Source organism: Hippoglossus hippoglossus, chromosome 24 (genome assembly GCF_009819705.1).
Source record: "Hippoglossus hippoglossus isolate fHipHip1 chromosome 24, fHipHip1.pri, whole genome shotgun sequence".
NCBI lineage: Eukaryota > Metazoa > Chordata > Actinopteri > Pleuronectiformes > Pleuronectidae > Hippoglossus > Hippoglossus hippoglossus.
Window position 1 is genome coordinate 3,878,662 of NC_047174.1, and position 22,015 is coordinate 3,900,676.

A 22,015-nucleotide genomic window follows, 5' to 3' on the forward strand; every position below is an offset into this window, starting at 1 on the left:
TTCAAACCGCTGCATGACTGTGATCTGCAGGAGTCTGTGTTAATCATTCATAATTTGGTTTTAAACACATTTATCATCTTTTAATTATATGAGACAGTTATTCATTTATGACTCGTGGAGAAGTGGTGGGATTAAATAAGTTTGTTATATTTCTTCTGACTCCTTTTCGAAGATGTAGGTTAAATCATTTAAAAATATTTCCATGTTCGACATAAATAAAAATGAATGAATGAATTTGTTTTGGGTTTAATTGAAGTGAATAATCTTTTAACTTTCTACTTTATTCATTTTTTCTCTTGCATGCTGTCCAATTTAATGATGTTCTGGTGTTATACACACACACACACACACACACACACACACACACACACACACACACACACACACACACACAAACACACACATGTATATAGCACGCAAGAGAAAAAATGAATAAAGTAGAAAGTTAATATATATATTTGTCATGGTCAAACCCTTATGACAAAGAAATGTAATTGGGACTTGATGTTTTACTATAAACATTATTATAAATGACTACAAGAGAAATACACAATGTGAACAGCACCATTTTAAACAATGTGAACAAAATGAATTCTGTAAGATAAAGGTTTTCATATCGGTGCATGTCGGCAGAAAGAGCTCGACGCACTGCAAATTATGAAAACAACTTCATCAACTTGACGACACAAAAAGTCACAACACATTTTGAATTTGGGACGTGTGTGATGCTGCTTCTAAGACGTAAACAAGCTGTTGGATGGTCTCCACCCTCCTCCAGACTGAGAAGTGAATCATTTGAGTAATGTGGCCCCCACTGTCTGCAGGTTGGTTGTATAAACACCTGGAGCATCTGGATGAGACCCACACCGACAAGGGGAGGAAATGTTCAGCAGGGTTGGATTTTGGGTTCCAGCCCTTTTGACCTTCACGTGTGATGTTTAGTTATGTTTTAAATTACTTGACTGTTTCATTTGGTCTGGTAAAAAAAAAAAAAAAAAAAGAAGCATCACCACTCGCCGGTTTGTTTCATTACGTGTAAGTGGAGCAGGATTGTCCCTGCAGCTGTCGTCCACCTGCAGGTACCAGAGGACGTGCAAAAGAGGACAAAGACCAAAATAAATATCCGGCTTCTCAAAATACAAACGAATCTGAATCCTCGTTGACATAAATTTTAAAAAGAGGAAGTCTACGATCACACATTTTTGTTGAAATATCTGTCTCGCAGCAGAGACAGTCGACAGCTTAGAGACAAAGACGAGCCGTCGTGTTGTGGGAGCTGCGTCTCACTATTGTGGTGCTGGTATTTTTAACCTCCCACTGATTGGCTCAAGGGAAGCGCCAGCAGTAGGTCAAAGAAAGGTGACGTAATTGTTACTAATTAGGAGGAGTGCATTATTCATCAAGGGCATGGTGTTTAGTGTTTGTGTGGATTATTCTGTGTAGGACGGAGCTCAGAGCAGTTTAATATCTTAATCTGCAGGTTTAAGTGAAGCTAATTGAACAAATGAGACAAGAGGGAGTCCAGCGTTTGTTTCTTTTGTCGCTTTAAAGAGCTTTGTGGGAGCTGGGCTGACACGACACAACAACTACATTGTAATGGTTGTTTTTAAGCTGTGGGAGGCTTTACATCACAGATTACGTCTTTAAAAAAAATCGTAGACTGTGTAAAAAGATGGACGACTCGTCTCCAGTTCCTTTCACTATCCAGAAATGAAGCCAAAATATTAAAGATACTAACGTTGTTTCCATTTTGCGTATTTGGAGCCAGAGTCTGTGCAGAAGCAATCAGGGGGTGGAGCCTCGGTGGCGAGTTCCCTCAGCTGTCAATCATGATGTTTCACCCTATTTTTTATAACATCATACAGCTAATTAAAACTAAACTTAGCTTAAAAATGAACACTTGAACAAACATCAGAACAAACATTTTATTGAACGTCTACTTTGACTTTTTAAGTTTGGTCCATCTCCCGTCTGCTAACATGGAGGAGGTGGGAGATTTGACCTAAAGCCAGCCACCAGGGGGCTGCCGAGACGTGTTGGCTTCCCTCTTGGCGAGATGTCCTGTCATCCGTCGTTATGTTGAAACATGATGATGATGATGAGGTTCAGCTTCCTCACCAGGCTGCTGAGTTATGATGATGAAGGTGTCGGAGCTCTTTCTCACCCGTCCCTCCCTGAAGGGTGAGGTCGCATGATGTCACCCCCTCACATCAATAACAGCCTAATAATGGAAAACAATCCTCACAACTCCCAATCTCGACGTGGCTGACTTCCTCCAACAAACGAGCGCCAGTCCACCGCCCACTACACAGGGACAGGACGTAACACGTTTTATCGAGCTGATTTACATCTAAATAAATACAGGCCCAGACGAAACAATGCACCGACCTAAAAGAGGAACCGGCGTCTCTCTTCTGGGCAAACCCAATATAAATTGCCCGATCCGGCCAAGCTGCAGGGCACGATAAGACGGGAGGGACGGCCGAGTCGAAGTATTGTGCAGGAGTCAGCCTGCTCTGGTTTATCGCCATTCTCAGAAGAGTCAACACAAAAAAAAACTAGGGAGGATATAATGACACTGCAAGAATAAAGAAGCGAGCAAATCAAATAAGTGTAAAATGAATAATCGCCATCAGTGTTTGTCTGTGGAGGCTGATGTTGATATAATAATGATTATCTGTGCCGGGAGCTTCACACGTGCCGGATGAGAAGATCAAAAACATACCAGGAGCGTGTTTTTCCAACAACTTGTGTCCTTGATAACGTGGAAACAATCTCTCTCAGCAGCTGTGAACGTGGTTTGTTCTCACGTCTGAGTCAGTGCGGATCCAAGATGGCAACAGGTGTTCACTGCATTGCTTTCATCAGCTGCTTGAGAATGTGCACGTGACTCATTCAGTTTAAGGCCTTTCGCAAGTTTGCATGTGACAAATGCAAACATCATCTCAGTGGGACGTCTTTTATTACCTCCTTCGAGTAGGATATGTTTTCATCTGCGTTTGTTGGATTACGCAAAAACTACAGGACGGATTACCACGGAATTTCTCTTTACACCATCTCTAACATTGCGAAATGTGCGTTTTTTCAACATTTTCATTGATTTCTCAGGAAAACAATTTATGGATCTTGATGTAAAAAGAAATTCCTGAAGAGAAGTTCCCTGAGCGGGAGTCGAACGCAGGCCACGGCAGTGAGAGCTCTGAATCCTCACTGCTAGAGCACCACAGAGATGAAAAATTATTAAAACTTAAATAACAGGAGGAAAGAAAGTGAATCTTAAACTTCGGTGAACATAGAGAGTTACGTGTTCTTGATAATAAAGACATGTCTGACATCACGAGATGAAAACAGTGGATAGTAGCTCATACTTCATGGTGACAGTAAAACTACAGGTCAAAATAAAGCAACATTAACAGTATGTTATTTAGTGGCTGCATGACTGTGTGTGTGTGTGTGTTTGTGATACATTACTTCATTGTGTATTAATAAATTCATCTGAACCTCTTTCAGTGGTAGAACCTGTATTTTAGTCTTCATGGTGAACTCTCCTCACACTCGATCCTCTCCGGGGCCTCATTTGAGCATCACCCACAAAAAGGCCCCAAAAGTCTTATCAGCCTCTCATCCAGGGGCCCAATACGTATTAATCTCTTCCTTCCAGGAACATGGGGCTGCAGGATCCTCACAGTCACAACCAATTACCGCCGGCAGGCCGCTGATGCCGGCCAGACGTCCCTGAGCTTAGTGCAACGTCCAACCTGGAAGCTGCTGAGGCCACCAAACCTTCAGTGGTTGTTACATGAGATAGTGTCGTGAACGTTAAGTGAAACCTCATGTGAAACTACTTCATATCTACAACTTCAGTCTGTTTAACGATAGAAATAATTTAACGATAGAAATAATTTTGATTATCAAATCAAATTATCATGAATACCCCAATTTCTATGGGATGTAGATACATTCTAATACAACTTTGAATGATAATAATTCTTATTTTCAAACTTGGTTTCTTCATTAAGGAACTGTCCTGTTTGATGATATTCACATTATAAAATATAGATATTGCCAGGTTAATTGGATATTTATATTATGTGTATTCTTTGAACGATAACCTGAACCACAGTCTGTTTGTGTAAACTTTTGGACGAATCCTTATTCTAAAAGACGAAGCTCCCCAGTGGTCTATCCATAGCATAGTTTATCAGTCAGGGTCAAGCAGGGATTTGGGCCAGGACCTCGGAGAATGCACTTAGCCAAGGTGGCTGCTGCACCTCTGTTAGCAGGCGCAGGGTGTGGGTCAAGATGGCCGCTATCCGCCCCCGTCCGGCAGTCTGGACGTTGAGCCGCCACCCGCCTGGTCCGGGAGACGCTCCCAAATCCTCCCACGAGAGCTCGGACTTCAAAATAGCGCCACGTGTCAAAAGGGCGCTCGGTATCTCGGCACAGAAATCTGTACGTTGTGTGGCTGAGGTGTGTGAGGTGTCGATAGAGGATCCGTGGTGAAGACACGTCGGACAAGACGGTGACGGACTGAGGTCACCGAGGTCCACAAAGAAGTGATCAGACAGAAGGTCCTCACTCTGTGGCACAATATTTAAGTATCTCAGAGTTGAGACTTGAACACGAGTCGGATTTAAAGCTGCACTGATAAATATGATGATATCAACAGAGGATGAAATGAACCAACTTCATTGCCGATAGTTTCAAAATCGACAGCTCTGCTCAGCAGGCCTCAACTTAACTGTGTTGGTTTAACCTCGCTGCTCTCATCACCCTCATTCCTCGCAACAGGGCAACTATTCAAAGTGAAGAAAGCTCTAAAAATACACAGTGCACCACACAACAGACACACACACACACACACACACACACACACACGCACACACGCACACACGCACGCACATGCAACAAAACGAGTTGAAATCAGTTTAGCAAAAAGCAGTATTGCCATTTTTAAAGTTATTTTAGGGTCGTCTGAGAACTAGGAAGTCTTAACAAAATAAAGCTGGGTGGATGACATGTGTCTCACAAGCTTCACCAGTCCCTCTATTCCAAGAAGGAGCTTAAATAAGTGACTCTCTAACCCTCTGATCATCTCAAGGCCATTGCAATGGAAAACCTCCTGTCGGACCCTTATAATATTTTTAGGAAAAGCGATTGTTGTTCTGTTCCCTTGTGGCTTGCGTGCCCCAGGATGTGTTCTCCCCAGACAAGGTCAGAACTCCTGTTTTGTCATCATTATTCATTTTGCCAGAGAACAAGCACCTTGTACTCTTTATCACAATCATGATACGGTACAAACAGTTTCCAGTCCTCTTTGTAGTATTATAAATGGGAACTAGTATTTCCCTTTTCCCTTTTCCCTTTCTTTCCTTTTTGAATACATCATACTTGAACTTAAAATTTGATTTAACATTATATCCCCACAAACAGAGACTAAGGGAACATTTGAATTATTACTTCGTTTGTATTTTCTTGCTGATGAGGTGTAATTTGTTCCCACCAAATCAAAAAACCAAAGTGCATGGATGTGTTTTCTGGGAAACACTGAAGCTTGATGCTGTGGGACAGCTGCTGCGGCTCCTCCGTCCTCCTGCTGAGAAGGAGACGATTTTAACAAGACAGACCCATTGTCTTTACCCAAGAATGAGAATGTGGGGACAACTTGGGTCACTTAGGTGTGTGTGTGTGTGTGTGTGTGTGTGTGTGTGTGTGTGTGTGTGTGTGTGTGTGTGTGTGTGTGTGTGTGTGTGTGTGTATGTGTTATTGGGGTGAGGGGTGGGATGTGTCCTCGTCATTCGCATCACTATGGGAGCACATGCCACCGGAGCTAATTACCTGCCTGCAGCCAATTAAAACCCCCCGTAACGGCCCTGAACAAGATAACCTGAGCTCCACAGAAGTACGAGACTCTAATGAACATGATGGCAACAAAACTATATACACATATATACACATATTGACTCCAGTAGAATAACACTTTACAGACTTCCATAGTTTTCTTTGCAGTGGCTGATTTAAAGAAGGAATAACTCCTCTGGACCACGGGGGGACACAGTTTCCTTCTTATTCTCAGACTCTCTCATCGACAGTGTTATGTGTTGTGAATGTACAGTTCAGCCTTGAGAATGGATACATTGTGTTTTGGCTTCAATACAAAATCTCTCCCTCTGGACTTGAACTAAACTCCCAACACTGCTTTAACTGTGCTGCCTTTATCTTTCTGCAGCTGTTTGAGTGATGCGGTCACAGCTGGACTCGCCTACTCTCTTTATTCAGATAATTATGATAAAACATAAAGCTGTGAACCAACACGGGCCAAAGGAAGGGACGGACAATGGAGGAGAATGACGACAGACTGAAGGTGTTGGCAGTTACAGTTGTTGGTTTATTCTCTGTTGAACTCCCGACCTTCTTAAAACATGCGACTATGAATGAAACTGCTGCGGATGAGTGTCCGTACAGTCGAAACCTTTTATTCTTGAATAACTCCACGATGGTCTTTCAGTGGTGGGAGACTTCAACACCTCCTCCAACCCAACTGGACATTTTTGAACCGAACCAAACAATGTAGACCCCAGAATCGAGCCCTGCGGGACTCCACGTCATGAGAGTATAATGAGGCAGCTGTATTAAAACCATTATTCAGGTCTCTATTCATTATTACAACTTATCATGATCCACTATTTCAAGCAGAATTGCTGCAGGTCTCATAATGAACAATACATTTAACATTTTGTGTCCATATATAGCAGGTGTGCTTTTAAATATACTCAAAACTCTCTGGTTTACATTTGTTTTTATCACAATCGTGATTCTGTATTAAAGTTTAAAGTCTCATTCCTCAGATTTTATATTGGAACTAATCCTTGCGTATGTTTTCCATGTCTTTCTTTCCTGGATGAAGAACCATGTGCTCTTGGCAGGTGGTTGTGTTTTTACTTCCTCCTGCACAGTCGTCCAAACCCAACATTACCCCCCCCCCCCCCCCCCCCCCCCCCCCCCCCCCCCCTCGGCTGATGTTGGTGAACGACACTGATGATGTTACGCAGGTGAAATACTGCTCCTGTGTCCGAGGATAAACAAATTACAACCAGGTCGCCTGAAGCCAAATGTTCCTCTTTACAGAATTAAATCTTCAGTGCGGTGACAATGTGTCGCCTCCTTATTTCATCAAGATCTCGACTCACGGTTACATCCGTCACTCAGAGGGAAGAACGGGGTTTTATTGTACATCTCGTATGTGATGACACCTTTATGATCTTTACACCATGACAAAACAAAGCTAAATATAAAACTAACCAAAGAAATCTGTCCATATTATCGCTTATGTCGTCACTTGTTCCAGGATGTTTTGATTCATTCCATAGTATCTGTGAGTATTTATATACTGCATAGTAGTATCGATGGCGTATTTTGCATGTATGACTAAAAACACTGTGTAGTAGTTCTTGTATTTTAACCTGCTTTTCTGTACATGATAAATAAATGTCTTAAATTTCCTTTGAGATCAATTAAGCATCCATCTATCTATCCATTTATATATCCATCCATCTATCTATCTATCTATCTATCTATCTATCTATCTATCTATCTATCCATCTATCCATCTATCTATCTATCTATCTATCTATCTATCTATCCATCTATCTATCTATCCATTTAAATATCCATCCATCTATTCCACTTTTTTCACCAGAAATCCGATGTTTTGCTGAGAACCTTCTGATGTTCATGTTCCCCAGAGGATGAACCCTAAAGACGTTGATCCCTTCCCTCTCCATCTATCGACTTGAAGTTGACATTCATGCTTGTGAGTGAAAAGCTGTTATGAACTTTTTGGGTGTTCCCCTCACAGGATGTGGATCCTACAAACTTCTTTCATGTCGTCTAATTAGTCCATTTTCTGTCCACTTTGGCAAAATGCTCTCACGAGTTAAACCCCCGTATTTTCTATTGAGCGTGAAATTACCCTGAAATTACAATGATGAGGAAAACTGCTGCGATTATCATCACAACAGATCATTTAGGAGCCGGTCGTACCTGGTGCAGACACGAACATGACTTGTGACGGGCGTTTGCCACGTTGAGTCAACAGAAAAATCTGGTTGACTGCAAACTGTGGGAGGAACTTGTTGAAAAGGTGTTTAAATAAATAAATGAAGAAATAAATAAAGCCCTGGAATTATTTTTGACTTTGCCAGTGTAATAATTAGATAATTACGTAAGGAAGCATTGAGCTTTTCTCTCAACGGTTATAAAAATGGCACAAACAGGCAAACACTCGTCTACATACCAAACTTTTCACAATTTAGAAAAAACGACCATCACTTTAAAGTAGAGGTGTGTACTGTTGTATTTATGAGCTGATGAATGAGTCAGGTTCACCTAAATGGTGAAAAGTCCCCGAGCGGATCGATTGAAATGAAATGGAGTTGACCCCCCGGGCTGAGGTCAGCACAGCCAAATGTCGGCCCGGTCAAACTTAACCCCGGCCTGGACACCCTGCATGTGTCCTCTGTGTGGAGCGACAGCAGCCGCTGTTCCCGGGGGGAGGGACGGACGGAGAGAATGAGGGAGGAACTCGTCTCCCCTGATGGCTCACTCGAGGGTGACGGTTTGGAAAGTCCACTTTGACCTTTGACGTCAGGGCTTCGGGGAGTGGATAGTCATGCCCCCCCCCCCCCCTGCCTCACACACATCCTCTCAGAGGCTGTTTGACCTTTCCAACGACCCCTGCACACTGTCCATGTCAGTCATGTCTCGGCTGTTGCGGTTCTGCGTTGGACGCAGCAGGATCCTGCCAATGTTTGAATTTTGTTCACCTTTTGTGGAGCAAGATAATCTTGATGTTTAAATCTGAGGAGTTTTCTCTGCAGCTACTCTCTCAAGCTGCTGAGGAATAAACTGAGCTCGTACTTGAACATAGACTGAGGGATCACAAGGACGTCGGTGTTTTGAGAAAACTGAAATCTAAATTTAAATCTATGAATCACTGTTAAAACAATCAAAATTACATGGTGATTAACCTAAAACGATGGGAATGTCTGTTTATATATTTAAGCAAAAAAACCAAACATAAATGTTGACTGTTGCAAAACTGTTGTCTTGAAGATTTAGAAACATGTGAAAACTTTTCTATGTGACTACTATGATTATTTAATGGTTCCCAACTTGAATGTCAGGGTGTTTCTGTGTTTACTTAATAAACTTATTTTAAGTATTGAGAGCCTCTAAAATCATACCCACACAACAGCTACTTCTCTTTTTAAAAGCTGAACATTGAGATGTGGATTTAACGTAAGGATTCAGTTTCCACTGAGATGAGACAGTGGCGTTGGAGTGAGTTGTGTATTTTCTAAGACCACAGCACCATCTTAAGTCTAAAAACAGAACAGCAAGAGAGGAAATTTACACAGACGATTAAATTTGATCTCTAATTTGCAAGAAATGCTTTAAACAAACGTCATGGAAACACTGAATAAAGTTTTAGGTTCTATTATTATAATAAAACAAACACATTATTCACATCATCAATGTTTTTGCTGCAGTTCTTGTAGGGTTGAGGTGAAGAAACACAAACACACATTGATAAGGAAATTCTTTTTAATGAAAATCTTGAAAGAGATTAAAGAGACTGATTTACAGTGAGAACAAAACAACATGAAAAGTATTTACATATGTATACGACAGAACAGAGCTGGAACAACACGTGACAGATGTACAACCTTTTGTATTTCTAACCAACTGTAACGACTTGTTGTAGTAAAACAGTGAAATGTTAAACAGGCGTGTTTGCTCATGACGACCGAACGCACGGTGGAAAACAGCCACTGCTGCCGGTCTCAACACAGAAGGTGATCGTGAATCTTTTTGATGATCTTCGTCAGGAGGTTCTTCGTCGGAATGAACGACGCCACCACCTCTTCGATCTGTTGCATCCTACAAATCATCAAATATGAGTTAGTTGTTTTAAAATTCTTTATGTTAACGCAGCACATGGCTTTGAGGGAGTGCGTGTGCGTGAGTACGAGTCGTAGTGTCGGAGTCGTACTTACCCAGTGCTTCCGATCACGTTGTCGAAGCTCTCGACTTGAACGACACAGAGTTGGTCGATCAAACCGACGGAGAAAACCACCTTGAACTTGGAAAGTTTCTTGAGGCTGCTGAAGACGATGTGCACCCTAGAAGAGGAAAACAGAACATCAAGCATCATTCGAAAAATGAGTTTAACTATTTAAGACTAATCACAAAGTTTTATTCCATCTTGCTGTTGTATAAAAGTCTAAGTTATTGTATTGAACCTGATCCTTAACATATCCTACATAAATTAGTTATTCTAAACAATATGATGATAGATAATGAAAGCAGACCAGGTGCTAGGTGTCTCACCGAGTGTCCTCACAGCTGATGTCCAGAATATCCAGTTGTAGACCCCCCCACATTCTCAGCAGACGCAGCTCTTCTCCCAGCAGACGACAGCGACTCACCACCAGGCCGACGTCATGGAGCAGCTGCGTAAATCCAACACAAAGTTTCAGTCTAACTTGACTGTTGTTTCCTCGATGGTAAAAAACACTGGTTCTTGTTTATCTTTGTCCTTTGGTACAAACCGTTGGCACGTGTCTGCTCGTTGGGTACTTCTCCACCCAGGACGCTTCGCTGTCCACGTAGTGAGCGAGCAGCTTGTGGACGAGGCGGGCGTGGCACCGGGACTTCTCGTCTAGTGGGAAAACAAAATGCACAAAACTGTTTTCAGAAATAACAGGTTACAGCTATTTCCTCTATAGTGAAAAAGACTAAGGAAATGAAATGTGCCATTGCTAATTTACTATTAATACTAATTACTTGAGTAATAGCAGTCAGGTTGATGTTCTCTCAAATGAACAAACATACACAACACAGGTGAACACGGGGAAAATCTTCTCCTGACATCGTTTTCTCTTTCTCACCGTTAAGTTGAAGTTTGAAGTTGATGTGAGATATTTTCCTCTCGGCCTGATGATCAGCATCGGTTCCTTCAAAATCAAGAAAAAAAAGACATAAATAAGCATTTGTAAATGATCATTTGTTATAAATTAAAATATAAATATATACATATCTACAAAGTAAAATTCTATAGAGTTTAGATGGTAATCAATAGTTTTAAGGGCAAATCGTGTGCTGACATAATTGATTAAGGTGTGACTATAGCTACAATTTTCAGTTTACACGAAATCAATAAGTATATTTTTTTTCTCTACAGTTTCTCTACTATTTAAAACCATTAAGTCCTTATTCATTTTCTGATGAAGACCATAATAATAATAAATACCTTTTGATTTTTCATACACCAGCTGCAGATGCATGGTCTCATGGAGAAATGTGTAGACGGAGCCATTCTCCTGCTTCTCTCCAAGCTTCCATTCGTTGACCCTGAAACAAATGATTGAAGAAAAAAGTATAAACATTAACTTTATTTGTGTAGAAATGAAGAAAACAAAAGACAGAAATGAGCTAAATGGCTCATTAACGGACTCTGGAGGACGTGAGTGTGTTGAAATCTTAAAACATAAACTTGAAACCTTGTGTTCAGTCTGGCTTTAGTAGAGTTTATAGACATTATTTAACTGCATCTAGGTGCATTTAATAAAACCTGATGAAACCTACATATGCATCGCGGTGATGTGGCTCTCCAGGTTCCTCGTCTCAGTTTGCAGCCTGTTGAGTTTACTGGAATTCTGCTTCTTCTGCAGCTCCAGTTCAGCCACTTGTCTGTAACAGGCAGAAACAAAAAGAGTAAGAAACAAATCTACATTCAGGTCAAACGTTCAAGAAAGATATTCAATATTCTCAACTCACCTGTCATTGTCGGCCAAAGCTTCAGTGACTTTCTTCATCTCTGAACAAAGAAACACAACATAACTTAATGGTTGATTTAAGATTTAAAAAAACAACAGAGAAAATCAGATCAGTCCTTTACCTTCCTGACGTGATTTCAGACTTGGTTTCCCATCGAAACCTTTTTCTTCAACTGCAGCGAGTTCTAAAGGAGATAAACAAGTCAGGAGTTCAGCTGTTGTTTCAACGCACATGATAAGGAAGCATCCTAAAGGGAACGGCCACAGGAAACACCATACCTGCTTCCATGTCACAAATACAGTCGTCCAGGCTTTTTATCATTTCATCTGCTTCCTCGATGGTTCCTCTCAACTTCTGCTGCTCCTCCTGAAAACATTGAAAATGACAGTTACCATCCACATTAATAACAAGCTCCAATGTTGTCACTCACTATGTCCGTGTGAAGAATCTCACCAGATTCGCCTGCACGAGATTTGAGTAGAGGACCTCCTTCATTTCATGTGACAGAACTTTGCTCGTCTTTCGGAAGAAGCTGTTTCTCTCTTTCAGTGTTAAACCAAAAGATTTGAGCTGTGGATTCAAACAAAGAGTGAAGGTTAGAACCAAATCCTTTTACTACATCCACACAGAGCGAAACTTGAAAAGCTTTAACACAGATCCTGTAAAAAACTGAATTATCAAATAAATAATTTCTTTCTAACCTCTTTCTCTGAAGAATTTCTCATCTCGTCCCACAAAGGTTGATTCATCGTCTTCAGAGGTTTGTCAAGGTCCTGCAATCGAACCTTCAACCTGTGGACAAAAAAACAAATAACAGGCCTGGTTTAGAGCCTCATTCATAATATTTGAGTTTCCAAATGCAGGAAGTTGAGACGGCAACAAATAAAAGTCTTTGCTTCCATCCATATAAAGTTTGAACAAAGAGGACGTTGATTTTGCTGGTAGCAAAAACATGATGATATTACAGTGGTAATGAAATTAACATTGATTCATTCTCTCCATTCAAATGGAAAGACTCCTACTTGCTCTATTGACATGAACATGAATATGATCCTTGGTTCAGACTTTTAGGTGTAAGTAATGCATTAACATGGAAGTCAAGGCACAATATCAATAGATATTAAAGTATTTAATCTCAGTCATGAAAGTATTTCAACCGTCAGACGAGTACGTACCCCTCCACCTTCTCTGTGAGGCTCAGGACGTCTGTCTCGTACACCGTCTGTTTAGGACGACAGATGTGTCTTTCTCTCAGTACGTCCATTTCTGTGCGTTCTGTGTCGGACAAAATCTGCAAAAACAAAATACAAGGTTACATCACGGCATTTATCTCTTAATTAAAAACAATTTTTATTACTTTTTTATAATGAATAAAAGATGAACCCACTCTGCCAGGAAGGATACTTTGCCGAGGATTGTGGATGACAAAGTCTATGTTGAAGAGTTTCAAGAACTCTAACACTGTAATGGTGCCGTCCGCCAATTTCTGTAATTAAAACATAAAAAACTGTTCAATTACTGACATCAAGGAATGAGATTTTACTGATATTTGTTGCTTAATACACTGGAAATGTACCGTTTGTGCATCACTTGTGTAGTCTTCAAGCTGAGACTCATACATACTGTGTTTAAAAGCTGCAAAACAAAGAAGGATAATTGTATAAAAGAAAAACAAGGATGTCAGAAATAAAGCTCCTCGTCCCAACTGAGTGAAACTTACTTGACTCAAATGTAGCTTCACACCGGACGCTGGCTGTGTGGCTGCTGCTGGAGCAGTCGGTGGTGTGTGTCGTCATGGTTGGAGCCGAAGTGAGGTTTCCATCAGACTCCTCAAAATGAGACTGGGATTCCTGAGAAAAACACACAAGAAACCATGCTTTTATTGTGAAATCATGTCAAAAAGGGAGGAAAACCGTGATGGGTATGACATTGGGCGAATTGTACTTTGCTATTTAATTGTAAAAGGATATTTGAGACTCTGCAGAAACCATGATAAAAGGGTGTTTAAGGTTAATAAAAACTAAAGCCATATTTGAGAATTTACAGTAATATTCCAATGTGACTCACCATATCATTGATGTCATCGGCCTCCCCGGTGGAGGCTTTCCTCCTCTTCTCATCCTCCATATTGTTCTCATCATTTGGTAAAGGTCTCTTCTTCCCTTGGACCGCACTGATGAAGTCCTCCTCAAACACGTCTTCCTCTAGAAGCTCCACGTCGGCCTCCTGCTGATGAATCACTTTTTCAGGGATTTTCTTGGGACTTTTCGGGTTCAGCGTATCGGACACATCCTCAGAGCTGTCGAGCTCTTCGTCGAATATATCGCTCACATCGTGGTCAACGTTACTCAGTTGATTGGTGACGTTAACAGTCATGGTCTTCGTGTGCTCTCCTGCACAATTCAGCACCTTTGGATCACTGGGTCTGCCTATTTGAGGGAGTTTGGGTTTGAACCCTCCCATCGACAGTCTCGACATTAGCTGTTTAGTCTTCAAGTTGAACGGAGTGGCAGCAGCTGGGGACTCTCCTCCTCGGGTAAGATACTGATCTTGTGTTTCCTCTTCATTGTTCTCCAAACTCATTTGGAGTTCAGGCTCCACTGCAGGCAGGGGTTTGGTTTTGTCTTTTGAGTCGTCATCAAAATGAGGCAAAGTTTCTGTGCAGCTTTCCACGACGAAAGCGCCGGGAGCCGTGTTTATCATGTGGCTCAATCGCTTGACCTTTGACTGGATATCGGCTAAACTAATTCGTCTAGACTTCCGTGAACCGAACGTATCCAAGTCTTGGTCAACGGCACTGAGGGAACTTCCATCTTCCGTCTTTTGTGATGAAGTGGTGTCATTTCTTGGTTCGGGTTCTTTCCTGGTCACGATTTCGAATGAGTCAACAGATTCTGTTGAGTTTGTGATTTCCACAGACGCAGCTTCATCGCTCTGTCGTGACTTTGCCTCCGTTTGCTGTGAAAGCTCAAACTTGAGGTCCGAGTCTTGTGATGAAGTAAAACATTGAGGGAGTTCATCTGTGCAGCTTTGTCCAAAAATGTGGCCGGTTTGCGCTTCAGTCATTTCCATGCTCTGGTCAATTTCTGTGAAGTCAGTCATGGTTTTGTTTTGTGACTTCTCCATGAAAGCACTTGTGGTATCCACACCAGGCTTCTGTATTTGAAGATGGTCATTTGTATCGGCACCCTCTGGAGGGCGCTGTCCAGCAGGAGTCACTACTCTCACAGGATTAACCCACGGGCAACTCATCCTAGAGAGGGAGTTTTTAAATCCTGGATCCAGACTGCGTGCGGAAAAAGACCGGCCTCTCTTTTTCCCAATTAGATGTAAATCCACGTCCCTGTGGGCAGCTGTAATGTTTGTTTCCTGGTGTGGAAGAACTGAATCCGATGCTGATGAGCTGTCAACAAGTACATCGAGGCAGTCGGTCACATTTGTAGCGGCATCATCTGGAGACGACCTCACAGATTCCTCTCTGCAGTCGTCCTCAGCATCAAACTTGACCTGAGGGAGTAAGACATGAAATACAATAATTTTATGGAGTTCTGAGCCAAACACCATGATTCTATTTTTCTTAAAACATTTACTACACCAGTAGAAGTATAGAACTGTCTTACCTGACCAGCGTACCACAAACTACATTCATTTAAATAATAAAATGAAGAGGAAAGTAAGCAAATGTTTAAGTCACCTGAGATCTTCGCATCGTTGTCTTGAAAGAGGTCCTCAAAGATTTTTCAACACCTAAATGTGAAAATGAAAATTATAAATTATTAAAGTGATTTGAGACACAACATAAGTGTCACAGTTTATTACAATATACAAAATAAAAAAACAAGAAATAAAGCATCATCCCTAGACAGATTGAAAAATGTACTTCCACCAGAAAGCCTTTCTGGATTATATCTGGGCATTTTGTTTATTATGTTATCTTTCTATTTGTTTATTGGTCGTCTTGCTTATTGTGAAGCACTGTGTTTTGAAAAGTATGATATAAATTAGGTTTATTATTATTATTATGGTCCCAAAAGTCTAATTTATTAACAGTTAAATGAGTCAAAACAATCTTTAAGATATGTTGTTACCTGTACGGTCAGATGACCCCAGTGCTCCACTGCTCTTCCGTCCTGAAGTCATCTCTGCTTTCTTCAGATTACCACTTTGGGGGTAGATGTCTTGTGGTGGAAAAAAACACTGAAGAGGCTCGTCTGTATGTGTAATTCCTACAATCCGGCCTGTTTGAGCCTCAGTCATATCCATATCCATGCTAACATCATCTTCGTGGCAGATTGTGCCTCCATCTGATGAGTCTCTCATGTTAGAGAAAGGTGCAGCTGTCGACGTCTTTCTTTCAAACACAGGATCCACACTGGGGACACTGGTGAGGAAACTATTTGACTCTGGATCCAAACCGTGTGCTGATGAAGATCTGTCTCTCAAGGGACCACGTTTCTCACTCTCTTGTTTCTTCTCGGAAAAAAGAATTGAATCCGATCCTAAATTATTGGCAATATTTACCGTGAGGCACTGGGTCATGTCCATACCTGCATCTTTTACATTGAATCTTATCGTTTTATCTTTGAAAGACAAAGAGCCCGAATGTTTGTGACTGAAGTCAGTGCCGATGTTGACGGTGTGACTTCGTGTCACATCCATACAGGCGTCATCTGCAGAGAACCTCACCGTCTTCTCTCTGTGGTCGTCTTCAGGGTCAAACTCATCCTGGGTGTGAAGAAGAAAAGAATAATCAGTGGAAGTGTATAGTGAATAAATAAAGAAAAGCAATTCAATCACTGGGATTCTGCAGCATTCACCAAATGTATTTTTCTAGGAGATTTGATTCAATACATTGTGTATAAATATCGTTCAATTCAAATAAAGCTATAAGAGTCCAAAAACTTAGTATAAACAGGTGACAGGGACTCAATGTCCGTGACGTTGTCCGTCACGACAACAGGGCGTTTACGGCAATGGTTACGAAAACCCGATTATCCAGTTTGGGGTTCTGCGTTCCGAGTCGAGAGCTTCACTGAACTTTGAATAAACAGCTGAATCAGCTCTTTGTGCAGAAGCAGCTTCACATAATTTTCCCGCAGGTCTTTACTTCCTGTTCCTCAATTACTGCAGATCACTTTTGCATTTTCAGAAAAAAAGCTGCATCGGGCATGACCAAAGGCCAAACAAACAGTCCATTGAAAACAGGCACTGTAATAGTTCAACTATATATGAAACACAGTTTGCAGAATGAATTATACAGCTTACTTGCTGTAAATAAACACATGCATTAAAAACCTGAAGCTAATATTAGGCCCACCTGAGGTTTTTGTTCCTTTGTCTTTAAAGATGACTTCAATGAGGTTCCCATACCTAATGTGGAAATTTAAAAAAAGCAAATTAGCAAAAACAATAAAAGCTGTAATTTCCACATTCAGAAATAAACTGAACTATGGCACAAATACAGGTTTTGTGCCATACAACCTGCAGGGTGGTGGTTTACCTGTACGATCAGATGATCCCAGTGCTCCACTGCTCTTCCGTCCTGAAGTCATCTCTGCTTTCTTCAGATTACCACTTTGGGGGTAGATGTCTTGTGGTGGAAAAAAACACTGAAGAGGCTCGTCTGTATGTGTAATTCCTACAATCCGGCCTGTTTGAGCCTCAGTCATATCCATATCCATGCTAACATCATCTTCGGGGCAGATTGTGCCTCCAGCTGATGAGTCTCTCATGTTAGAGAAAGGTGCAGCTGTCGACGTCTTTCTTTCAAACACAGGATCCACACTGGGGACACTGGTGAGGAAACTATTTGACTCTGGATCCAAACCGTGTGCTGATGAAGATCTGTCTCTCAAGGGACCACGTTTCTCACTCTCTTGTTTCTTCTCGGAAAGAAGAATTGAATCCGATCCTAAATTATTGGCAATATTCACCGTGAGGCACTGGGTCATGTCCATACCTGCATCTTTTACATTGAATCTTATCGTTTTATCTTTGAAAGACAAAGAGCCCGAATGTTTGTGACTGAAGTCAGTGCCGATGTTGACGGTGTGACTTCGTGTCACATCCATACAGGCGTCATCTGCAGAAAACCTCACCGTCTTCTCTCTGTGGTCGTCTTCAGGGTCAATCTTATTCTGGGTGTGAAGACCAGCATGTTTCAGTGACCCCAGTGCTTCACTGTTCTTCTGTCCTGACGTCTTCTTCAGATTTTCACTGTGTGGATACATGTCTTGTGATGGGAAAAGGAACTGAAACGGATCGTCTGAACCAGAGATTCCTAAAATGTGGCCTGTTTGAGTTTCAGTCATCTCCATGGTCATGTCAATACCCGGACAGATCTCAACCCCAATGGAGGATTCTCTGCAGCTCCGGCTTGTATTCAGAGACCAATTTTCTTTGCCTGCATCAGACATTGGTGTTTTTAACTCACACAAGGATCTGTCCATGTTGATGGTTTTTTGAGAGGATGCTGCAGTCAAGGGCGACACTCTCACAATCCCAGGATTAACACTGGGGACAGTTGGCTTCGACAGACCTGTGAGGAAGTTCTTAAATCCTGATTCCAAACCATCTGCGGACCCTGGCTGAGGAGCTAATGGACCACGGGCAATGTTAACGGTGTGACTTTGAGTCATGTCCATAAACTCATCACCTGCAGTGAACCTGATCGTTTTTTCTGTGCATTCATCTCTGGCATTAAAGTTGACCTAAAGAAGAAAAATCGCTGTTACCACATACTCACAAAAAAGTTGCTTTCAAGTGTTAACTGGCATGAAAAAAACATAAAATTTACACTGATGCATGATAACTGCAACTCATATTAATATATTACACAAGCTGATGGTCACTGGGTTCAGTTGAACTCACCTTCCTTCTTGGCTGAGAAGCATTTCGAGCAGGATTCTTCGAGGAGGCCATATCTAAATTTGTAAATAAAAATGTAACAATCTTAGAGATGCAATTATAAGACATAAAAATTTAAATGACAGATAAGGCAAGACTGCTGCTTTAAGACTTTAAATTAATCAGTTGTTTAATTCAGAGAAACTTCGATACCTTTAGGGTCAGACTTGGTCATCATCACTTCCGCTGTTTGGGATTCTCTTTTGTCGCAGTGGGCGTACATGTCTTGTGTGGGAAAAAGACACTGAAATGGATTATCATCATCTGCGACTGACAGTATGCGTCCCGTTTGAACCTCAGTCAGGTTCATGCTAACATCAACGTCTGGACCGAGTCCATAAGACGATTCCTCTGCCTTCCTGGGTTTATTGAGTGACTTCTCCATCACGGCTGAAACGGACGCTGGGAGCAGATTCTCTTTATCCACATTAGCCTTTCGTGTTTTCATATGAGCGACGGAGATGTTTGTGTCAACAGTGGCTAAAGAGGAGGGACCACCAGGTTTGGAGAGACTTGCCAGGAAGCTTTCAAATCCTTGATCCAAACTTGACACTGATGAGGATACGTTTCTCTTCTCCACACTTAAATCCTTCTTTCTGGCAGGGAGAAGTGACATATCCATGGATGCATCATCTGCAGTGAACATCCCCTTTTTCTCTCCACCGGAGGGTAAAGCATCGTCGACTTGGAGGGAAGTATCTGCGTAACTGGCCACGATCATAGTTTGACTGTGGGTCATGTCCATGAAGGCATCATCTGTGGAAAACACCACTGTTTTCTCCCCAAAGCCTTCCACTGTGTCGAAGCTGACCTGGGGACGTTAATAACATTTATGTCAATGAACAATTTTTTAAATATTCAATCTGTTCAGCACATAATCAGTTTACAAAGCAAAGCAACAGTGGAAAGTGACTTCAAGCTCACCTTATCCTGTTGAGAGGCGTGTAGAGGAGCATTCAAGAGGGTTTCCATAGCTAAAAAAGGGAAATTTTAATTTAGTAACAGACATTTTAAATTGCAAAAACAAAAAGAAGCATTAACTAATAGTTGTCTCAAGTACAAAAAACCATTACCTGTGGTCTGTTGGATCCCATCTTCAGCAACAGCCACCTGGACCCTTGTTTGATAAAATATGTATTAGTGTTGTTAAGACAATTTTTAAATTATCATCTGAAATACAGCTGAATGGGTAAAGCATGAAAGTCATCTTACCTATTTTGTGCAGTCGCCCCTGCTGGAGAGTAACACAGGACAAAATATTACAAAGATGTTTAAATTAAAAAAAGATTGTTGCACTGAAAAAATTTAAGAAATACATACTTGCTGTCATTAATTCTTGCAAAGGACTTCGAGCAGGGGAGGGATTTTTCACATCCCTGTAAAGATAAAGTATTGATTAGGAATATAAGTTTATTTGTATATGAATATTTAAAAAGACCCAAGTGGTGTCTTACTTTGAAAACAGGAGAACATCGTTGGCAGGAGCAAAACTGACTCTTCTGGAATTCCTCTTTTCCACCGGCTTGGCACGTTCAACCTTAATCAATGTAAAAAAAATAACATCAAATATTAAATATCCTTAAAGATATTTAAAAAGTATATATGATGGTAATTAGGTTGAAATCTCCAATCAAACGATCCATTTACCACATTTTCTTGTTGCTCTGGTTCCGGGAATCTGGCTGATTTCCGTGGTGCTTTTAAAATCTAAAATAAATAATCAATTGTACATCACACGGTTGAGATTTATTAAAAAACAAATGATAAGTATACATATTCATCTATGAAGTGATTTGTCGAACTCACTGAGGAAATGCGCCGCTTGGAGAATCCACTGCCTTCACTGCAACACAGAACATGAAACACAGTAAGCTCGAACGTTCATACATGTGAGGTGATTATTATTATTATTATTATATTCAATGTGAATCCATCCCTATGATAAGAGACGTCTTAATCCTGCATGGCCTCTGGGTAGCACGAGGACAGCACATACCGTCCAGCTGTCGTTCGTCAATACTTACTCTTTCTTTGCAAGTTCCTGGGGCTCCATCTTCCACTGTGAACAGAGGACAATAAGGTTTTAATCCAGTATCTGTGGAAAGTTACGTTAATAGACATGGCCTTTCTTAGTAACATACAGGACCGAGATTGGGTTTCAGGGACGTTTGGATTCTCGTCCCTCTCATAGCACCATCGTGACAGTGAAAACTCAATCCTACGGCCATTACAACCTCAACATCTCTCAACATAATGCCATCAGGACACAAGTACAGGTCGATATGTGACGCTGTGTTGTTTGGGGGCTTGTCAATAAACTAACTGACCGTCAGTGTCAAATTCATCCTGCAGCATGTACATAAAGCATAAGGAGTTTTCTACAGACACAAGGACAACAACATCAATCTGGGAATTTATCAAGAGGAGATTATGATTGAAGAAGCCTGAAACCAACCCACTGACCAAATCACAGACGAGATCTAGTGCTGTTTCGTTTTATTGTTTTGAACTACACTTTTTGTTTTTAGAAATAAACACCTTTTGCCACCCAGTGTCTGTCACTCAACCCGATAATGAGCTAATGGTTCCTCAGTGACGTCAGTGAAACATGGGGCGGTATAAGACACACTTGTTTTAACTTCCTCGTAATAATCATTGCGTTATTCTTTTTAAAAAACACACATTTGCACGACGATAAAAGCGACACAAGGAGGAATAACAGTCAACAGACGCCATGTTATGTTCCAGCAGACCTCTTCAACACGTCGTTGATAATAATAACCTCGTAATTACATAAAGTTTGGTATCAAAAGCAAAACCGAAACTCTTAACAAATCAGTGACGAAGGTTAAAACACAGGATTTTTTAAAGTTTTTCCAGTTGACGCTAACGTCCGCGCTAGCTTAGCACTCACAATACACACGGAGACCGACTGCGGCGCTTACCTCGCGGGAGCTACGAGCTAGTTCCTCCGGCTTCCCCGCGAATGTTGTTGTTGTTGTTGTTGTTGTGACTCGTTTACGAACTCAAAACACTTTACATGTCGCTAGCGTTTGGCTGCGAACCGAAGCTAACAGAAGCTAACCTGCGAACCGAAGCTAACGTCAACGAGCGACGGGGCTAACGTCTGCAGGTTTGAATTTAGCCGCCTCCGCGCATGCGCAGTACGCAGCGTCCCAGCCCACTGACGTCGTCCACTTCTTCTTCTTCTTCTTCGTCTTCCTGCTTTTTTTGCTTTTACTGCAGCAAAGTAATTTAAACAAATAGT

The 22,015-nt window shown here is 41.3% G+C and overlaps 1 protein-coding gene across 4 annotated transcripts; it reads right to left on the reverse strand.

Moving 5' to 3' along the window:
- Positions 1 to 9,765: 9,765 nt before the first annotated feature.
- On the reverse strand, positions 9,766 to 22,011 carry knl1 (kinetochore scaffold 1). Of its 4 annotated transcripts, XM_034580109.1 has the most exons (33): positions 21,693 to 22,011; positions 20,772 to 20,806; positions 20,554 to 20,593; positions 20,395 to 20,454; positions 20,202 to 20,284; positions 20,068 to 20,123; positions 19,960 to 19,981; positions 19,821 to 19,864; positions 19,672 to 19,721; positions 18,901 to 19,558; positions 18,712 to 18,764; positions 17,650 to 18,551; positions 17,342 to 17,616; positions 17,159 to 17,211; positions 15,930 to 16,566; positions 15,536 to 15,588; positions 13,909 to 15,348; positions 13,562 to 13,691; positions 13,418 to 13,476; positions 13,229 to 13,327; positions 13,017 to 13,132; positions 12,543 to 12,633; positions 12,295 to 12,411; positions 12,120 to 12,207; positions 11,963 to 12,025; positions 11,842 to 11,881; positions 11,650 to 11,754; positions 11,315 to 11,415; positions 10,953 to 11,018; positions 10,614 to 10,723; positions 10,393 to 10,514; positions 10,059 to 10,184; positions 9,766 to 9,942 (listed from the first exon to the last, which is right to left on the reverse strand). In XM_034580109.1, exons 2-33 carry the CDS (start codon positions 20,798 to 20,800, stop codon positions 9,846 to 9,848), a joined length of 5,985 nt encoding a protein of 1,994 aa, XP_034436000.1. In that variant the 5' UTR covers positions 20,801 to 20,806; positions 21,693 to 22,011; the 3' UTR covers positions 9,766 to 9,845. The 4 variants fall into 4 exon arrangements, with proteins under 4 accessions (XP_034436000.1, XP_034435998.1, XP_034435999.1 ...); XM_034580107.1 differs by having other exon boundaries at positions 17,342 to 18,551; XM_034580108.1 differs by having other exon boundaries at positions 17,342 to 18,551; positions 20,554 to 20,590; positions 21,693 to 21,925.
- Between the last annotated feature and the right edge of the window lie 4 nt (positions 22,012 to 22,015).